The sequence below is a fragment of the Rhinolophus sinicus genome, linkage group LG02 (genome assembly GCF_036562045.2).
Source record: "Rhinolophus sinicus isolate RSC01 linkage group LG02, ASM3656204v1, whole genome shotgun sequence".
Classification (NCBI taxonomy): domain Eukaryota; kingdom Metazoa; phylum Chordata; class Mammalia; order Chiroptera; family Rhinolophidae; genus Rhinolophus; species Rhinolophus sinicus.
The window spans coordinates 109557057-109574903 of record NC_133752.1 but is presented as its reverse complement, the minus strand read 5'-3'; the positions used below and the strand labels follow the sequence as shown (position 1 = coordinate 109574903).

The window sequence follows — 17847 nt, the reverse complement described above, 5'->3', positions numbered from 1 at the left end:
GGGCTCCAGGGTGAAACCAACCAGACTCAGTGCCTGCATCCAAATTACCTCCCTACCCTACAACTCAGTCTCCTCCCCTGTAAAATGCAGAGGATAACAGTTTCCAGGCGGGAATTCCCACCCGTTCTCAGGAATTTTTTTTCACTTTCCCTTCCTGAATCCCGAGATATAAACTGTTTTCTGTTCTCCACGATGAATCGTTTCCACAAAGTGACGGCTGATACTATCAACCACCTGGGTTCAAGGAGCCGGTTGTTCTGATTTCCCAACGAACTTTTCTCGGGATTCGGGAGCGGAAAAGCGAAAAATATTCCTGAGAACGGGTGGGAATTCCTGCCCAGAAACCCTAGTGATAAATAGGAAAAATGTCTAAGAGACACATTGTGAGTAGTACGTTTATTTCCCATTGTGGGTATTACCGGCTTTAAAGAACAGATTTTCCTGACCAACTTTTCTTGGGATTCGGGAACGGGAAAGCGTAAAAGATTCCTGAGAACAGGCGGGAATTCCCGCCTGGAAACCTTAATAACAGTACCTGCCTCGTAGAGTTAACTGATTGAGATCACACAGGGCGAGAACCCGGAACACCGCCTGGCTCTCAGTAAGTGCTCCTAACTGCCAGCTCTTATGCAGAGACAAGGCACAGGCAGGGCGACAGCCACCACGGCTCGGGTCTTAGACCCAGACTGGGCCTTTAAAATCAGGCAGATTACAAGAAGTCACTTTTTAAACAGGCCGCCTACGTTGAGAAAATGCCTTTCCATAATCCTGCCTTTAAAATTAGCATTTCATTTTATAGCATTTTATACTACAAGGGTCAGCAGAACCGCTCGATAGGCAGGTTTCTGAGTGGGCTTGCCACACACGCACACTTGCTGTCCTGCTAATCACACTCGTGGTGAGCGCTGCTGTAAAGCACTTTTCGAATGATCTGCCTGGAGTGAGACTGGCGTGGATGGAAGAGCAGGTGTTGGCAGAAGTTGGACAAGCAAGAGGCAGGACTCTCAAAATCAGAAAGAAGCAAACTTGTAGTGAAGCCCTACAAAAAGGTTCCCAAAGTGCATCTTAGCTCAGTCTCCTTGGGCAGTAAGGCAAAAACGGCTGCTTTAAATGGGTTTATAAATATGTTGCTCTCCGGGGCTTTTTGGACCTCACATCTGTAACAAATACAGTTTAAATTTTAGTTTGTGATTACACAGTTGTATTCCTATGACATGGGACCACATTACACCACCCAGGGTTTGAATGTAATATGAGGTCCAATCAGGAATTTGCTCATTTGTAGCAATAAAGGTTGCTTCTGCTACAAATGGTTTCTACACACGGTCACGATTGTTCTGTCTTTTAACAGTTTTGTCACTGAAAGTGGGAATCCTGATTTGGCCTCTGATGCGGCCACCTACACAAGCAGGCATGAAGACACAAACAGGATGACGGAACATGCAGAAAATGTCACCTGCTGGCCTCCACGTGCCCCACAGGGAGGTGGGGTGTGGGGAGGAGAGAGTGTGATCACTTTTTTGGGGCAGGTCCGAGAACGCTCCTTTTCTTGTCGCTTTTACACCAACAGACACAAACAGAGAGAACACCAGTGAAACAGTTCTGGAAGGACCCATGGGCATTTGCCAAAAGCACCCCACAGGCCCCTTCCCTGCCCCTCCATCCTCAACGGCAAGGCGATGTGGTCAGGGAGGCAGTGTGTCACACACAGCCTGTTGTTGGCCTCCAGGCCCACTCGTGCTGTTTGTTGGAAGCGGTGGTCTTGGGGTCACTGGCAGTGAGGTGCTTTCTAAATGCCAGGGATCAAGGGGTATATTCTTCTCAGCTGGTTACATCGGGGGACTTGGGGGACAGAACGAATGGGCTTGGTTATACGTAGAGAGAAAGGGCACAGAGGCCACCACCACAGGCGGACCTGGAGACCCTCCCAATGGCCCATCACCTGTACACCAGCAGCAGCAGAGTGGCAGTCTCCTCCAGGGCTACCTACGAGCGCATGCTGCCATTGCTTCCCAGGGCTCATTCCCCTCATTCACACTCAAAAGGGTGTGGGAAACTACGCTGGCAATCCAAGCACAGGAAACGGGACACAGAAGGCAAACATCACGCACTCCTGCACACCGTACCTACGCTGCTGCACCAGCCCCCACCTTGCCCCCTGCACTGCATCCCTTCCCTGCCCCTCTCCCCTCACTCCCACAATGACCATGTGCGGCTCCACATGGGGGAAGCCTGGGACGAGAAACAGCTGTAGGAGCTGAGGGCTGAGGAGGCAGCTCCCCGTCTGTTCCCACCTCACACAACAACCTGCTTACAAACCAGGCTGAATCATGTGCAGTCTGCCTGCCAGATGCCCTTCTGAGATGAAAAGGCAAAAGGGTGGGAGGGAGGAGCCAGAGTGCTGCACAGGAAGGCACTAGAAAAGTTAGCGGCGGCAGGGGGGACTCGTTCCCTCCTCATATCGGGCCCTAAGTTTGTAAAGCTGACCTGGGGCCCACTCAGCCATAACCGCAGTGCATACCACCCCTCCTGCCTTCATCTGATCCACTTCAAGAGAAACACAAAGGGAGTCAGGATGTAGTGCTGCTGGCCACACCACCACTCCTGAAGGGAGACAAAGGGGGCCAGCAGTCGCGGTGCGTCAGAGGCTGCGGGACCCATGCACCGCGGGGTCCCTGTAGCATCTGGCATTGCCCGCCAGAGCTCTAACTTATAGGAGGTAAATTTACAAGGCCAAGATTAATGAAACCACCCAGCTGAGAAGAAGTTATACGTGAACAATAACACTTTTCACATGGCTGTAAGAACTGTGAGCTACACTTCTTTCAGACAAGTAAACTACAAGTCCCAGCTTTGTGTAACACGAAACACACGAGGGTCGAACGGGCTTTCACTACTGATGTTATGGCTTCTCCCTCACCTACCCACCTCCTGTCTGTCCTCTGGTGCCCACTGCAAGAACCCCGGCCTGCGGGAGTGTAATGGCTCTGTTCTGCTGTCTGCACAGCCTACAATATTCTGCTTCAATGACTGACCGTCAGGCACCCAGGTGACAGCTACCGTCCATCTCCATGTAGCAGCCCACATGAGGCTCGAGGACCAGAGACACAGCGGCAGCCCACAAGCACCACGCTCCTGTGGGCCCTGCACTTCAGCTCCATTAGGTGGCAGGCTGCTGTGCCAGGCGCCAGTCCTCACAGGACAGGGCCGCAGCCAGTCCAGGGTCCTGGGTCGTGCTTCAGGCCCGAGACTCCTGGCAAGCCGGCCCACAGCTGCCCAGGCACGTGCCACTGACAGTCATTTGTTCACCCTCCTGCATGTAGTACAGCAACCTCCCTTGCTCTTTGCTTCTCCCATCTCATGTTACCTTTACAAATACCGTAAGAATCTAGAATTTGGGGAATCTGGTTCGAGTTCAGTTCCCCCTTCAGCAGATCTTCAACTAAAGACTGCCTTTCAAATTATACCTTCCACCTAGGCTTTAAGAGTGAGAAAATAAAATGGCAGTGAATTTCCAACGATGTCCTCCCACCGCAGGAGAGGCAGCCGGCTTCTGTTGTGAGTGTGGACATTGTCCCCAGGCTTCCGTCTCAGCCTCATGGGTCATGCCTTTAACATGGCATGTCACAAAAAGAAAGGTTAGGAAGGAACATTTTGCCCCGAACGTAATTCAAATAAAACCCAGCTCGCCACTCCCCAGCCCCTCCCAACAACAGCTGTCCCTCTACAGCACAAGAGGAGGTAAGGGTCAGCTCCTCAGACCTGAGAACCTTAGCCCTAGATGACACCAACCAGGAGACACAAGTGCAGCTGCTGTCACTACAACAGGCAGTTGTCAGCTGAGCTGTGCAGGAAGCAAGCAGGGGTCCCCAGTCTCTCTGACAATTTCTATTAGTAACCAGGTGCCATCTCCCTCTTTCTGTCCTGTTCTATCCTGCTTGGGAGAAGCTGCTTTCCAGGAGACCCTGCAACTGCTTTAGTGAAAATTTCCACAGAGTATTTTAAATGTAGACAACACCAAAAAAATGCCCACGATCATCTCTGTCCAGGGTCTGAAACAAATAGAAATCATAGTTCGAGACAATTTCTTGGATAACGTTTTCTTATTTAACACGAAAGGCTCCACTGCTCCAATTCTCAGGCTTCCGAATTCAGGATTCTCCCTCCAATGGTCACGAGAACACATGTTAGCAAGTCAACTTGGGGCAAAGGTTATGGCTAGCAAAACCCCGAAGGCTAGGGTACCTGAATGACTCACCACATAGTTTCAATAACCAATTATCAGCCCACTTTTCTAACTGATTTCTCACATCCCAAGGAGTTAAACAAATCATGTGATACAATCATCATTTGTTAGACTCTTCCGAGTCACTACTCAGATGAACAGAGGCGTCCAGCCTGGGAGCTGGGTTGCTACAGTGCAGGCCTCAGGCCTGGCTGGCTCAGGAGGGGCAGGTGGGGGAGGCCCAGGGGGCAGCACCCATTCTTGTTCCGGGCGGTTCCTTTACCTGTTTCCACTGGGGGGTGGGAGCAGGGCGACCCTGCTCAGGTAGGCAGCAGGACGGCTGGCTGACCCCACGCTCTTGTGTCGGCTGTGACACACAGGTCAAGTATGGGTGGGGGACAGGACATGGAGACAAAACAAAATAAAATACATTAAGGTAGAAGACACAAAAAGGTACTCGTGGCGGACAGACACACATCTCTGAACTGGGGTGGTGGTTGTAGAGACACAGAATTAATTTTTAGAAAGTTACACTAAATAAAGGAAATAAAATACCCTGACCCCCAAACCAAAAGCAAATGCAAATGAGAACAAAAACAAAAACAAAAGCTGTAATTCTCATTATCCTTTTCCCCAGCTCAGTGCTCTGAGCCTAAACTAGTAATTCTGGTTTGGAAAACTAATTCTTGCCATTCAAAATGAGGACAGCAACCGTCTCTCAGAGGCAAGCTTCCTCTAATGGGGAGCCTTCCAGCCTCCCTGAGGGGCAGAACCTGGGCTGCCAGAGCCGTCAGGCAACCTTAGACGTTTGCCCACAAATGGTATTATCTTCTCTGTGAACCATAACCAAAGACTAGATGTGAGAAGAAGTTAATGATGGCCAGACTCAAGCAAAGTGAGTAAGTTAGTGACCCACCCCAACCCCGTCCACAAGAACAATGGCTGATGTGTACGGAGAAGATGCAGAAAGACAAAATGAATACGAGGATGGGCTCCCTCTCCTCCAATGCTCTCCCAGGTCATCATCAGGGAGTTTACAAGAAACTTTTAGTGTGAATCTCAAAATCCCAGCGTGTCCTCTTAGAAGACATCATAGATAAGCAAGAGGAGAGACAAGACCTAACAAAGCATCCCTTCAAAGGCTCCTGTCTAGCACTCTCAGGTATGACTTAGGGGAAAGCAAGTTAGTATCCATGCAGAATCTTTAAAATGTTCATGTTCTCAGCCTAGTTCAAGGATAGCCCAGGAAAATCACCTGCAACACACAGAAGCTTTATAACAAGAATGTTTATTACCTCTGTCCTTTATCATGAAAGATGAGAAACAAGTAAAATATCCAACACTAGAGGAAGAGTTAGGAAAAGCACGGTGTACACACACACACACACACACACACACACACACACACACACGCTGTAGAGTTTGGAACATGGGAACACGACAAAGTTACTAGAAAAAGCAGAACACAAAAGTGTATATGTTAAGAATGACAATGACCTCAACTATGAAAACAAGAATGCCCTAAAAAAGGACCAGATAGAACTATAACAAAATACTAACAGAATTAGTGGTGTCTTAGTATCTTTATTACACTTCTCAGCATTCTCCTCAATAAGCATGTACTTCTTTTATAATTTAAATGTGAACAAATACATACGAATGGGTATATAGACATAAAATTTAAAATCTCTGCGGATTTTTGTCAGATACCTTGAACCTGAACGGTGAGGATAAAGCAGTGCTGAAGCATGAGGAGCATCGGAAATGCTGTTCTCTGCCACAGCCACACAACAAAAAACCAGACAGCGGTCTTGAGCCCGTGAGTCCTCGGGCCTATGACATACCCCATGTCAAATTCTTCCTTGCTACGTGGCCAGCCCAAGTGTGGATGGGTGAGGTGTGAGGGGGGTTTACCTGTCTCCTTGTGCCGGTGGACTGTGGGGGCGCATTCTCCTCAAATTTGGCCAGCAGCTGGGTGGCCATGTACTTCACTTTGTTCTGGCTGCCCAGAGCTGCATCCATCCTCCTGTCTGTCAGGGTGCTCACCAGCGTGGGCCTCGCTCCTCTGCAGCCCCGGGGCACTTCCTCCTGCCAGTATCGACACCCAAAAGCCAGCTTGTCACAGGAGCTCCAAATGTCCTTCCCTCAAAGAGGCGCAGCCAGAGCCTGGCGTGGTGGGTGTTGTTTCTGCTGTAGTTTGAGCTGAACAGCTCCCCTCCAGCTCCAATCTCGCGATGGAGTGTAAGTAGGTATGGGACTTCTGCAGGTACTGTCACATCCCAGGAAAGCCACTGTGTGACTCCAGAGACAGGAGAGCCCTGTGCCCATATGTGTGTGCCCCTTGGATGCTCTCCAAAAATTAAACAAAGGCAAAAGCCCACAGAAAAAGCATCTGCCCACAAAAATTCTCATGAAGGATGAATATGAAAACATCTAGCAATACTAATTTGGAAAATAAAGATTTAAGACAAAAAGGGCAATTCAGTATAATCATTCTAGCAAATCCCAAATAATTCTTACCTCCTCTGACTGACTGGTCTTTCTCCTCTTTCCAGCACCATCCAAGTCCTTTTCCTTTTTATCCTATCCCAAGAGAGGAAGGAAACTGCATTATTGTATTAGTGTATCTAGACATTAGGTTTGCAGCTGGTAAAAAACAAACAAATAAACAAAAAACAGACTCTTCCATTTACCTTGGGCGAACGCTTCCGAGAGATGGTCTGGCCCAGCTTGCTCAGGAAGGAGATGGGGGACTTGGTGGTGGCTATCAGGACCGCCTTCTCCTCCGCACTCAGGTCCAGGGCATCTGTGAACAGAAGGCAGTGTTCAAGGCCAGCGGTGGAGGGGGCTCACAGTACCAACCAGAACTGCCCTCCTTGCACGTGGCTCCCGGAACCTAGAAAGCTTTAAAGGTTCACACGCTCCAACAAAAGCCTGAGGAACTGAGCAGGAAATTCTACAAAGAAAATGCACAGTTAGGTTTGGACACTGAGCCTTCTCTTTTGCATCCACAGAAACAATACCAACTCATTCTCAATCCATTTCAATCACCAATCCTCCACTTTTCAAAAGCTGGAATCTGCCTGGGATTGTGGTTACAGCAGAGTGCTGAAACCTCACCTTCATGATAAAAACTTTTAGGGCAGAGCAGAAGGATAGGGGGGCACATAGCTCAGGGGCGTTGGTTTTGCCGTGTGTAGACACCATCCATGTAGCTACGGGAGGGCTGTCCTGAACGCATATACTGATGTCAGAGTTCTGGAGTTCTGTTGTAAGAACTGTGTATCTAACCAGAAAAAGCCACGAACATCCATGAAAGCACATGGGCTGGAAGAAACTGTGGATTCCAATGTTGTATCAGTCACAATAATAACTTTAAAAATAACAATTGAAACAAAAAGTAATAATACATTGCTAACATTTATTACGTGCTTCTGTTTAACAACATTCTTCACAGCATATGAAAATCTAATTACACAGAGGGTGCCAAAAAAATGTATGCACAATTTAACACGTTGCGTACGGCGGGGTTTAAATCCCTCGTGAAGATTCTCATGATCCGTACGCAACATGTTAAGCAAAGAAAACTGTATTAAAATTGTAATGCTCAATATATACCAATACCAAAAGATGAATACAAGTCATGTTTAACTTCTGCAATTATAAAAGGTGCTCAAAGTGGTTCCCGTCAGCATCCAGACACTTCTGATTACAGTGAACTACTGCTTGAGCAACACTGACCAAAGTGTCCAGTTGTACACATGTTTTTGGCACCCCCGGTATATATAAAATCCCCATTTTACAGATGGGGAAACTGAGGCACAGGACAACTGAGTAACTAGCTTAAGGTCAAACAGGTGGAAGTACTGGGACATAAACCCAGGTTGGGTACCATGATCAACACTGGTCAACATTATGCTACACTTCCTCCAAGAGACAACAAATGACAATAGCAATGTCTTTTGGAGCATGCTGACAGACTGAGGCATCAGGCTAAGGGCGAAGGAAAGAGTTTTGGGAAACATTGAAAGGTGGGGAAAGAGAGAAGCCAGAGAAGGGACAGCTGCAGAAGGAAGAGAATGAGGCCAGTCCAGTGCCAGATCACAGAAGCCCAGGAGAGAGACTTTCCAGAAAAAAAAAAGTCATTCCATAGTGCTAAACATGGCAAAAAAGGCAAGTGCATAGGCGATGAGAAATGGGAAAAGAACATGGATTTGGTGATTCCCCATGACTGCGGGGAACAATTGGCAGACCAGTCATGACAGAAGCCTGGTTGCAAAGTGTCACCAAGTTTATGCAGTGAGGAAGTAGAGCCCACAAGCATAAACTGCTTTTTTCCAGAAAGGCTGGTTCTGAGAGAAAAGGTATGAGAAGGTGGTAGAGTCAAGGAAAAAATTTTTGATAGGAATGATTTTTGTGTATATGTAGATAGTGAGAAAGATTTGGGGAAGCAAGAGTGGCTGGGAACACTCTAGTAAAGAAGGAAAAAGTAACGGAGCAAAGCTCCAGGGACTTACCTTGGCACTGACCAGTGAAAAGTCAGCGCAGACTTGCTTTTGGGAGTGCTGATGAAGGACGTGGTTAGAAGGAAAGGAAGAAAAGCCGGGCAACAACAGAGGACGGGGGGAAGGGGGGTGTTGTGCACAGCCCTTACCACTGGAGGGGAGCGAGTCCTTAAACATCTCATAGAACTGCGTCAGGTACATCACCATGGACAGCTTGTCTGGCTCCCCCACCGATGCCATGTCTTTGCCAGTCATGATGGGAGAAATGCCCAGTTCCTTCTCCGCAATATCAAAGGCCAGCTGGTTATTCTTCTCCACGTTTTGCTCATCCAAAGAATCAAAATCTCTGAGCAACAGGAAGAGGACAATGGATCACAATGGGGTACTTGTCCCCACACCAGAGAACACAGCATCACAGAGTCACCACCATTTCTTGGTCTTTTAGCTAAAATCCTGTATGTAGCGCCTCACTGAAATCTGACAGCAAACCTGAAATGTAAATCATCTTCAAGAAGAAAGAATGATTAAAGATCTACCTATAAAGGAAAAAAGCAGGAAAACTGAAAAACTACCCTCATTTTTCTAAGTAACATAAATTTCTTAGTTTCTAAATGTAAGCTCAAGAATAGGAACTATCTTTTTAATATGCATTTTCTTGCATCGTGTGTGCGATCTGTATGTATTAAACTAATGTTCAATAATGACAAAAACCCTATTTGGATCTGACTGCTTCCAAAGGCCTGAGACAATGACCCATGGTCTCCTGTGGACCTGACAAGCTGCTGCTGTACTAAATCAGCTCTGATAAATCTTTCTCAGCCTTCGACTTGAAGGGAAATTCCAAAACTTCACTCAAAAGATTTTTCCATTGCTAAATTTCTTGAGTTTTCCCAAATATTAAATTAACCAACATTCCCCACTGGATTTCAAGTTCCTTGCTATTTAACCCAGTGAAGACTGAATGTTCTTCATTAGATGATTTTGGATTAACTGGGCAGGACTTACTTTGTGTTAACCCACTGACTTGACTCCATAGCAGGTTTTTCAGTTTTGAAGATTCCTTTTCTCTGCAGATTAAGCATATTAAACCATTGTAGCCTCATCTGAATGAAGCCACTGTAGTGTAATGTGCTTCAGCGCCTGCTCACAGCTCTGAGTCCTGCTACAGGAAGCCCCCAGCCCTTCTCCAGGCAGCCTCTGGTCCAGTCTGGCAGGATTGTGCCCCTCACCCCACACTCACCCCACAATTCTCCTGCTCGGCTCCCTACGGTCACTTCTGCCTTCACCCTTTTTTTCTGCCTTCTCTTGGAAATAGAAATGATTCACCTAGCCCTTATTCTAAAGCACTTCTGTGCATTTATCATAATCTTTCCCAGCTGCTACGTCTTCCTCCCCACCCCTCTTTTTGGTGGAGTAAGCCCTACTGTCACTCACCTTTCACCAACCTCTGCGCGAGCCAAGGGAGAGGAACAGGGGGTCGCTGACCTTTATCCAACCAAATCAGAAATCCCTATTCCTAAACCACACTACGCAAGGCTGTCTTTACAGCACTTGCCTCATTAACTTGTAACCTAATACAAATAGGAATTACAACTTTTAGGATTTCTTAAGCAATCACTAAAACAAAATGAACACAAAAACTGGGCCCTTAGGTGGACCTAATGATAAAAGAACAGGCAGCCAAAATAATTCAATGTGCTCTGTTTGTTTCCAAATATCGGGCTCCATGGTAACAAATGCCCATAGGGGAAATCTGAGTGCACTGGTCACGCAGCTGACCTGGGGTCATCCTGTTGTATTGATTCTGCACTTAGATGCGTAAAGAATGGCCAGAAGGAGATGTTACCAGTACAGGTGGGTGAGACCTGAATTTTGTGAGCTTGACAGAGTACGTTTATGGAGTGTAACAGAGGAGAGATAATACCAACGAACCACCATTAATCGGGGAAGTACTCGCTGTTTTCTGTTTTGTTGGCACTGACACATTTGCCTTTAGCAGCCAACTCTTCTAGCCAGGTTTTTCTTATAACCAATACCATTTGAGAGACAGCTGGCTGAAACAAGAGTTCAATCTGCGGACAATACACAGTTTTCCTTCCAGGTGGGTGTACAAACAAGTTTTTGAGCTTCTGAGTGCTGTGGTTTGAAAAACTCAGCTAACAATTTCTGGGTTGAGCTACATAGTGCTTGACATTCAGAGTTTTAACTAAATCAAAATGAATCACTGCTTTCTAGAGACAGTATCTTACTATGTATCTCATTCTAGGACAAAATTACAAAATGAGGCTAGTGATAGCAGGGCCCCCTGAGCTCCTTGGGAGCTGAAATGAAACCCGAAGCTTGGGCACCACTTACATCAGGTCAGGGCGGTACCTATGGATAATCGCACACAGGGCCAGCCCGCTTTTCCAAGACGTGGTGAGATCTGTCACCTCGACCCCTGCGTAGCCATCTGTCTGCCTTTGGCACCAACCCAGAAGTTTGCTTGAACGAGCAACAGACTCTAAAACAACAAAAAAATTATTAACGGAAATAGTAGCATTAATACAATCCTCTTTGTAGTACACATATACAGTTTGAAAAATTACTGAAGGTAGGGACAACATAGCTGTCACTAGTTTTCAGTGGAATTTTAGGTAGACAAGAAGCTACCAATTTATCCATACTCTGAGGTCCATGACCACGCCCTGCTCCTGCTAACACTCCAGGCCCCTGCAGCGCTCCAGGATATGGACTTAGGGGTACGAGCGCCATCTACTGAGCTGTCACCTCACTGGCGGAGTTCTAAGATTTCCCTGGAGAGTTGCTTGGCGGATAACTGGCTGAAGAAGCTCCTTCCCTTAAAAGTACCGAATTTCCCTGAAAATAAGACCTAGCCGGACAATCAGCTCTAATGCGTCTTTTGGAGCAAAAATTAATATAAGACCAGGTCTTATGTTATGTAACACCTGGTGTTATAGTAAAATAAGACTGGGTATTATATTATTTTATATTATATTATTATTATATTATATAAGACCCACTCTTATATTATAGTAAAAGAAGACCAAGTCTTATATTAATTTTTGCTCCAAAAGATGCATTAGCACTGACTGTCCGGCTAGGTCTTATTTTCAGGGAAACACGGTAACAGTGGGAGGATTAAGGGAGAAGAAGGTTCCATTCTATGTAGCAGCACATTAAACCAACAGCACACAAAGCCTTGCTATCACGCTTCCCAAGGCACTGAGGAAAAACTGTAGGATGACAACGGCAAGGCCAAGGACACCGACCAGAACAGTCCCAGAGCCAGGCTTGGCGCTGCGTTACAAACGATCATGTCTTGGAAAACTGACTATGGAAACACATACGACTGTACTTGGATGGCATCTAAAACATAAAGAGCTTTCATAAAAATCTATTCGTATCTTAATTGTATCAGAAGAGCTCTGATATGGAGCATTTAGAAGAATCTGTAAACATCTATTTGTGTCCAAGAAAGTCTGTTCCCTTACTATAGGCAGCTGAAAATATTTAACCTTGTCTTAAGTCATTTAGTGATTTGTGAACATAAAAACCACGTTATCATAAAAATCCTCTTTCTTTCAGTCTTTCAGTGAAAACATATCTGAACTACAGAGCACCACTCCTGATGTTATCAGAGCTCTTGGCTTCAGAAATTAACTTTATTTAGATGTCTCGTAAGTCTGTCTATCCACCGATCCAGTATGTATCGGGCAACTTCAATATTCCAGGCTCTAAAATAACAGTGAAGAAAGATATGTTCTGCTTTCAAGATGGAAGTGTTTCAATGTGTGGGGACAGAGTCCCAGAGAGCAGTTTCCAGGCTCTTGGCCTCACGTGGAAAGGTGCTGGCTCGGGTAGTAGATGGCCATCAGCTGTAACCAGTTAGTTAGCCATTAGCCACTAATATAACTGCTGTGGCTACACTAGGGGGTTGGTTGGCAGGCAGAGAAGTGGACGGCAGATTGCGGATCGTGTGGATCCTGCTTTCTGAGTCTCCAACCCAGCCGCAAGCGAGAAATAGTGGTATGACTCCCCCATCTATGGCTCCATAGTTGTTCCTTTTTGGCCTCACCATATCCTGCGTTCTGCGTGGAGTGGGACTAGAGACCGTGCATGACACAATGTTGGTTGTTATATCCACCTTGACATCCCAATAACATGTTAAATTCAAAATGTGCAAAACAAAACTCAAACCTTCTCACTCTTCCATTTCCTTGTCCACAACTATCTCTCAACACAGAGTGCAACCAAACTGCCAGTGCCTATTGGTTCAGGCTTCTTAACATTTTCTCTCATAACAAGATGGCTGCCATTTGGACCCACTCTATGCAGGCATAGTGCTAGACAAGCTGTGCATGTGACAGAATCCTCATGACTGTAATGCAGGGGAGGTGTCTGTGAGCCCCATTTCACAGACAAGGAACCAAGTTCAGAGATGCTAGATGACATGTCAAGCCCACACACTTCACAGATGGCACATCTTGAACTGGGACCCAGTTGTACCTAGCCCCAGAGTCAGACAAAGTTCTTCCAATTAAGTTCCACTGTCTTCTTGTCCCCACCCTCAACATCAATACCAGGTTTACACTGTGACAAACGCTAGTGTGACAACTGCAGTGGCATTCGCCTTCTCCACCCCATCTCATGTTGCTCTCCTTGAAAACACATCTTCAGGGGATCTCCGCTGCCCACAAAACACAGAACGGACTTGATCTCTGTCTCTGCTCCCGGGCAACGTCACAGTACTCAGCTGAAATGCCTCTCCTTCGGCCACAAAGCCTCCCCAAACCCTAGCTGGCGTGTGTGTGCTCACTCGTGCGCGTGCTCTCTCTCAACATCTGTATCTGGTTTCCCTTTACACCTCATGACACCTCAGGGCAAGGTTTCTGTGGGGACAAAGCCCCGGAGAGCACTTTCCAGCCGTTCGGCCTCACGTGGAGGTAGTGCTGGCTCGGGTAGATGGCCATCGGCTGTGGCTAGTTGGCCGTCAGCTGTAACCAGTTAGCCAATTGGCCACTAATATAACTGCCGTGGCTGCGTTGGGGAGTCGAGTTGAGGAGAGTCGGTCGTTTGGCAGAAAAGCAGACAGCAGGTCGCACGTCGGGTAAACCCAGCCTCCAGTGAGACCATAGTGGTATGACTCCCCTACCTATGGCTCCGTGGGTGTCCCTTTTTGGCCTAGCCATATCCTGTGTTCTTATGTGGGGAGCGGGAGCAGAGACCCCGCAGGCCGCCCCGCATGACACATGGCACAGCAAGCAGGGTGTGGTGTCAGCCGAAACTCTCTGGAATATACTGGAGCAGTTTACACGTATAAAAGCTCAGTTTTGTAAGCAGGGTATGGTGCCAGCCAAAACCTACTGAAGCACGGTGGAGCGGTTTGTGCGTGTGAGAGCCCAGCTTCAGGAGGCCCATGAGGAGCAACACCGGGAACGGGAGGCGCGGTCGGCCTGGGAGACTCAAGCCTCCAGCTGGCACACCACCTTCTTGGCCATGGAAGGCATTGCCTTCATTTTGGTGATCTGCTGCGGCCTTAAGCTCCGAGGGTGGTGGACATCTTCCATGGAGGCCTCCACCCACTCAGACACCTGGCACGGTGAGCAAGATTCCGACCAGGTAGGAATGGCGTCTGACTCTGGGCGGAGGACGTGTGGCCCCCACACAGTGTGTGGTGTCCGGTGGCCACTGTTCTCAGGAGTTGGACCCCCAAGGAGGGGTGGGAGGACATGGACGGCTCTCGGGCCAGTGTGGAGAGGGCCCTGCAGGCTCTGGCTGAGCGGTTGCCGGAGGAGGAGAAGGCTACAGCCGGCCACGTGGGCTGGATGTTCCTCATGGCCTTGAGTCTCAACACGGAAAATGGGCTTAATGAAGTGGCCTGGGTGCCGAACCAGGTGTCTTGGTTGGAAGCGCTGGAAGCCCGGGTCCGCCTGTTAGAACAGGGGCCCCAAGGTGGAGACTCTGAGGCAGAGGCGGAGGAAGCGAGTGGAGACAATGTAGTTCCCAACCCCCAAGCCCCGCCAATCTTGAAGCAAAGGGTAAAACGTGAGCAACCTTTGGGCCCCGGGGGCGTTGCTGCCGGCAACCCAGCTGTGACTGAGTTCACTACCTACACCCCTTACACTCCCACTGAGTTGCAGGAGCTGGGGAGGCGGTACAGACAGCGCCCTGGAGAGCCAGTCTCGGCTTGGCTATTACGTTTATGGGATGAGGGGGCAGACAGCATTCTCTGCTCCCCAGGCGAGATGGAAAAGCTAGCCTTCGTGACAGTGCATCCGTCCCTGAGAAAAAGGTTACAGAACTACCGTAGGTTGGCCCACGACCAGGGCAACCATTCTCTAATAGAGTGGCTCACTGCTGCGGTATGCACATTATGGGGACAGGCTGGTGAGCTGCCAGACTGAGTCAATGGCAGTCATATACAGAACTTACGCAAATCATCCGTGAAATGGGTTATGAGACATGCTATATTTAACCTTAATATGCAGGGGCCGGATGACGAGCTTTTTACAGCCAGCATGAGAGATCTGGTTTTGGATACTGCACCTGCAAGTGCTTTTGGATCCTTGGTTGCCATTCTTACACTGTATGTAGGGCGACGGATCCATGAAGTTACAACTGCCATGGCCAACCTAGGGGATGTTGAAAGCCGGAGGCGAAGGAAGTTAAGACAGGAGGTCCGCACAGTTGAGACCTGGAAGCCCAAATCAAAAGTAAAGGGGCGAGGTTGCGGGCCTCAGAGAGTAACACGCACAGATGTGGCGTGATCTCGTGGCAGCAGGGGTTGATCGGAAGAAAATAGACGGACAACCCAATGTACTCTTTTGGAACTTTGGAAACAGTTGCGTCCGGTGCAGCAATTCCGGAGCAGCCTAAAGGAGAAGTCTGGGAAAGCGCGACCCGTGTCCCTCCAGGACTTCATGCGGTCGCTTGAGGTCAACTCCTTTCAGCTTGATTAGGCGTGTGGCCAAGGTACCCGGTCAGAGGGGACGAGCAGGGACCGGAGGCCCCACGTGGAACTGTCCATACATTGGTCCCCTTCTAATGTGCAGAGGGTTTTGGCCCTAGTTGACACTGGCGCAGACTGCAGTCTTGTTTATGGGAACCGAGAACTGTTCCCTGGACCAGCAATCTGCATTGATGGCCACAGGGGAAAGACTGTGACTGTGAAAGCTGTTTCCTTACCACTGGGTATAGGAAGGCTTCCCCCTCGTACCTACAAGGTTTATGTCTCCCCCGTTCCGGAGTATATTCTAGGGGTGGACGTGCTACATGGCCTCAGCTTACAGACATCGGTGGGAGAGTTCCATCTCCGGATCCGGGTGGTGAAAGCGGTGACACGCGGGCATGCTCACCACCCTCCTCAAGCGTTGCCACAGCCCTGGCGCGTGGTTACAGTGCGACAGTACCGCCTGCCAGGAGGACAGGAGGAGATCGGTCGTACAATATTGGAATTGGAGAAGGCACATATTGTGAGGCCAACGCACAGTCCCTTTAACTCCCCAGTATGGCCTGTCAAGAAGCCAGATGGGACCTGGCGAATGACTGTGGACTATAGGGAGTTAAATAAGGTGACGCCACCCTTGCACGCTGCAGTGCCTTCAATTCATGATTTAATGGATCGTCTGACTGTCCGCCTGGGGACATATCACTATGTAGTGGACTTGGCCAATGCTTTTTTCTCCATTGACATTGCACCCGAGTGTCAAGAGCAGTTTGCTTTTACGTGGGATGGGCGTCAGTGGACTTTTCAAGTCCTTCCGCAAGGATACTTGCACAGCCCCACTATCTGCCACGGGCTTGTGGCCCAGTGGGATCACCCATCCTCTGTGGCCTTGTTCCATTATGTTGATGACATTCTGTTAACCTCAGATTCTCTTTCTGATTTAGAGCAAGCAGCTCCCTCTCTTCTCCGCCACCTGAAGTCACGCGGCTGGGCGGTGAATGAGGAAAAGGTCCAAGGCCCTGGCTTATCCGTCAAGTTTTTGGGTGTTGTGTGGTCGGGTAAGACAAAGGTTATACCTGAGGCAATCATTGACAAAATACAAGCCTTTCCCCGGCCGACCAAGGTCTCCCAACTGCAGACGTATTTGGGTCTGCTAGGATATTGGCGGGCGTTTGTACCCCATTTAGCACAAATGGCAAGGCCCTTGTACAATATGATAAAAAAGGGGGCCTCATGGGATTGGACAGAGGCTATAGAGCAAGCCTTTGTTGCCACGAAACGGGCAGTGCAGCAGGCACAGGCTCTGCAAGTAGTGGACCCAGGCCGCCCATTTGAACTTGATGTTCACGTAACCCAAGAGGGGTACGGATGGGGCCTCTGGCAACGACAGGAGCGTCTCCGGTTGCCAGTGGGATTTTGGTCCCAATTATGGAAAGGAGCGGAGGTCCGCTACTCTCTAATAGAGAAACAGCTGGCTGCTGTGTATGCAGCCCTAGTGGCCACAGAAGCCATCACAGGAACGGCATGCGTGTTGGTTAGAACAACGTATCCTATCCAGGAGTGGGTCCGTACGTGGGCCCAGGGACCCAAAACGGGGGTGGCACAGACCACCACCCTCGCCAAGTGGGGTGCCTACTTGGAGCAACGTAGCAGCCTTAGTTCAAGCCCTTTGAGCACAGAGCTACAACAGGTCCTGGGGCCTATGGAGCTTGTAGCGCAGGCTGAGCCAAGTGCTCTGCCTAGAGGGGAGGACTTGGAGCCCTCGCCCTACAAAGAAGGACAGTCCCCAGTACCTGAGGATGCCTGGTTTACCAATGGTTCTAGCCGAGGGGCTGCAGCTGTTTGGACGGCTATTGGTGTGCAGCCCAAAACAGACACCATTTGGTTTGATACTGGGATGGGCCAGAGTAGCCAGTGGGCTGAATTACGGGCTGTGTGGATGGTGATCAGCCACGAGCCTGGGCCCCTAGTTATTTGCACTGACAGCTGGGCGGTGTTCCGGGGCCTAACGCTGTGGCTGCCTACATGGAAACACCAAAACTGGTTGGTGGGACACCGTCCACTGTGGGGTCAAGCCATGTGGCAGGACCTCTGGGACCTAGGGCAGAGAAAGGAGGTGACCTTAATGCATGTCACAGGTCACTCCCCCTTAGTGTCCCCAGGTAATG

General features: G+C 48.8%; 1 protein-coding gene across 23 annotated transcripts in view; it reads right to left on the bottom strand.

Moving 5' to 3' along the window:
- MICAL3 (microtubule associated monooxygenase, calponin and LIM domain containing 3) overlaps nt 1–17847 on the bottom strand; it is a 225113-nt gene that overhangs the window by 97423 nt on the left and 109843 nt on the right. For 19 of the 23 annotated variants that reach the window (XM_074325093.1, XM_074325097.1, XM_074325094.1 and 16 more), the window contains 7 exons: nt 11086–11233; nt 8880–9076; nt 6919–7031; nt 6746–6808; nt 6140–6313; nt 4509–4592; nt 1457–1555 (listed from right to left, as the gene is read on the bottom strand). In XM_074325093.1, coding sequence (XP_074181194.1) covers nt 1457–1555; nt 4509–4592; nt 6140–6313; nt 6746–6808; nt 6919–7031; nt 8880–9076; nt 11086–11233 — 878 coding nt within the window. The remainder of the gene's footprint in view (nt 1–1456; nt 1556–4508; nt 4593–6139; nt 6314–6745; nt 6809–6918; nt 7032–8879; nt 9077–11085; nt 11234–17847) is intronic. The other 4 variants (XM_074325111.1, XM_074325112.1, XM_019757222.2 and 1 more) reach the window with 2 other exon arrangements.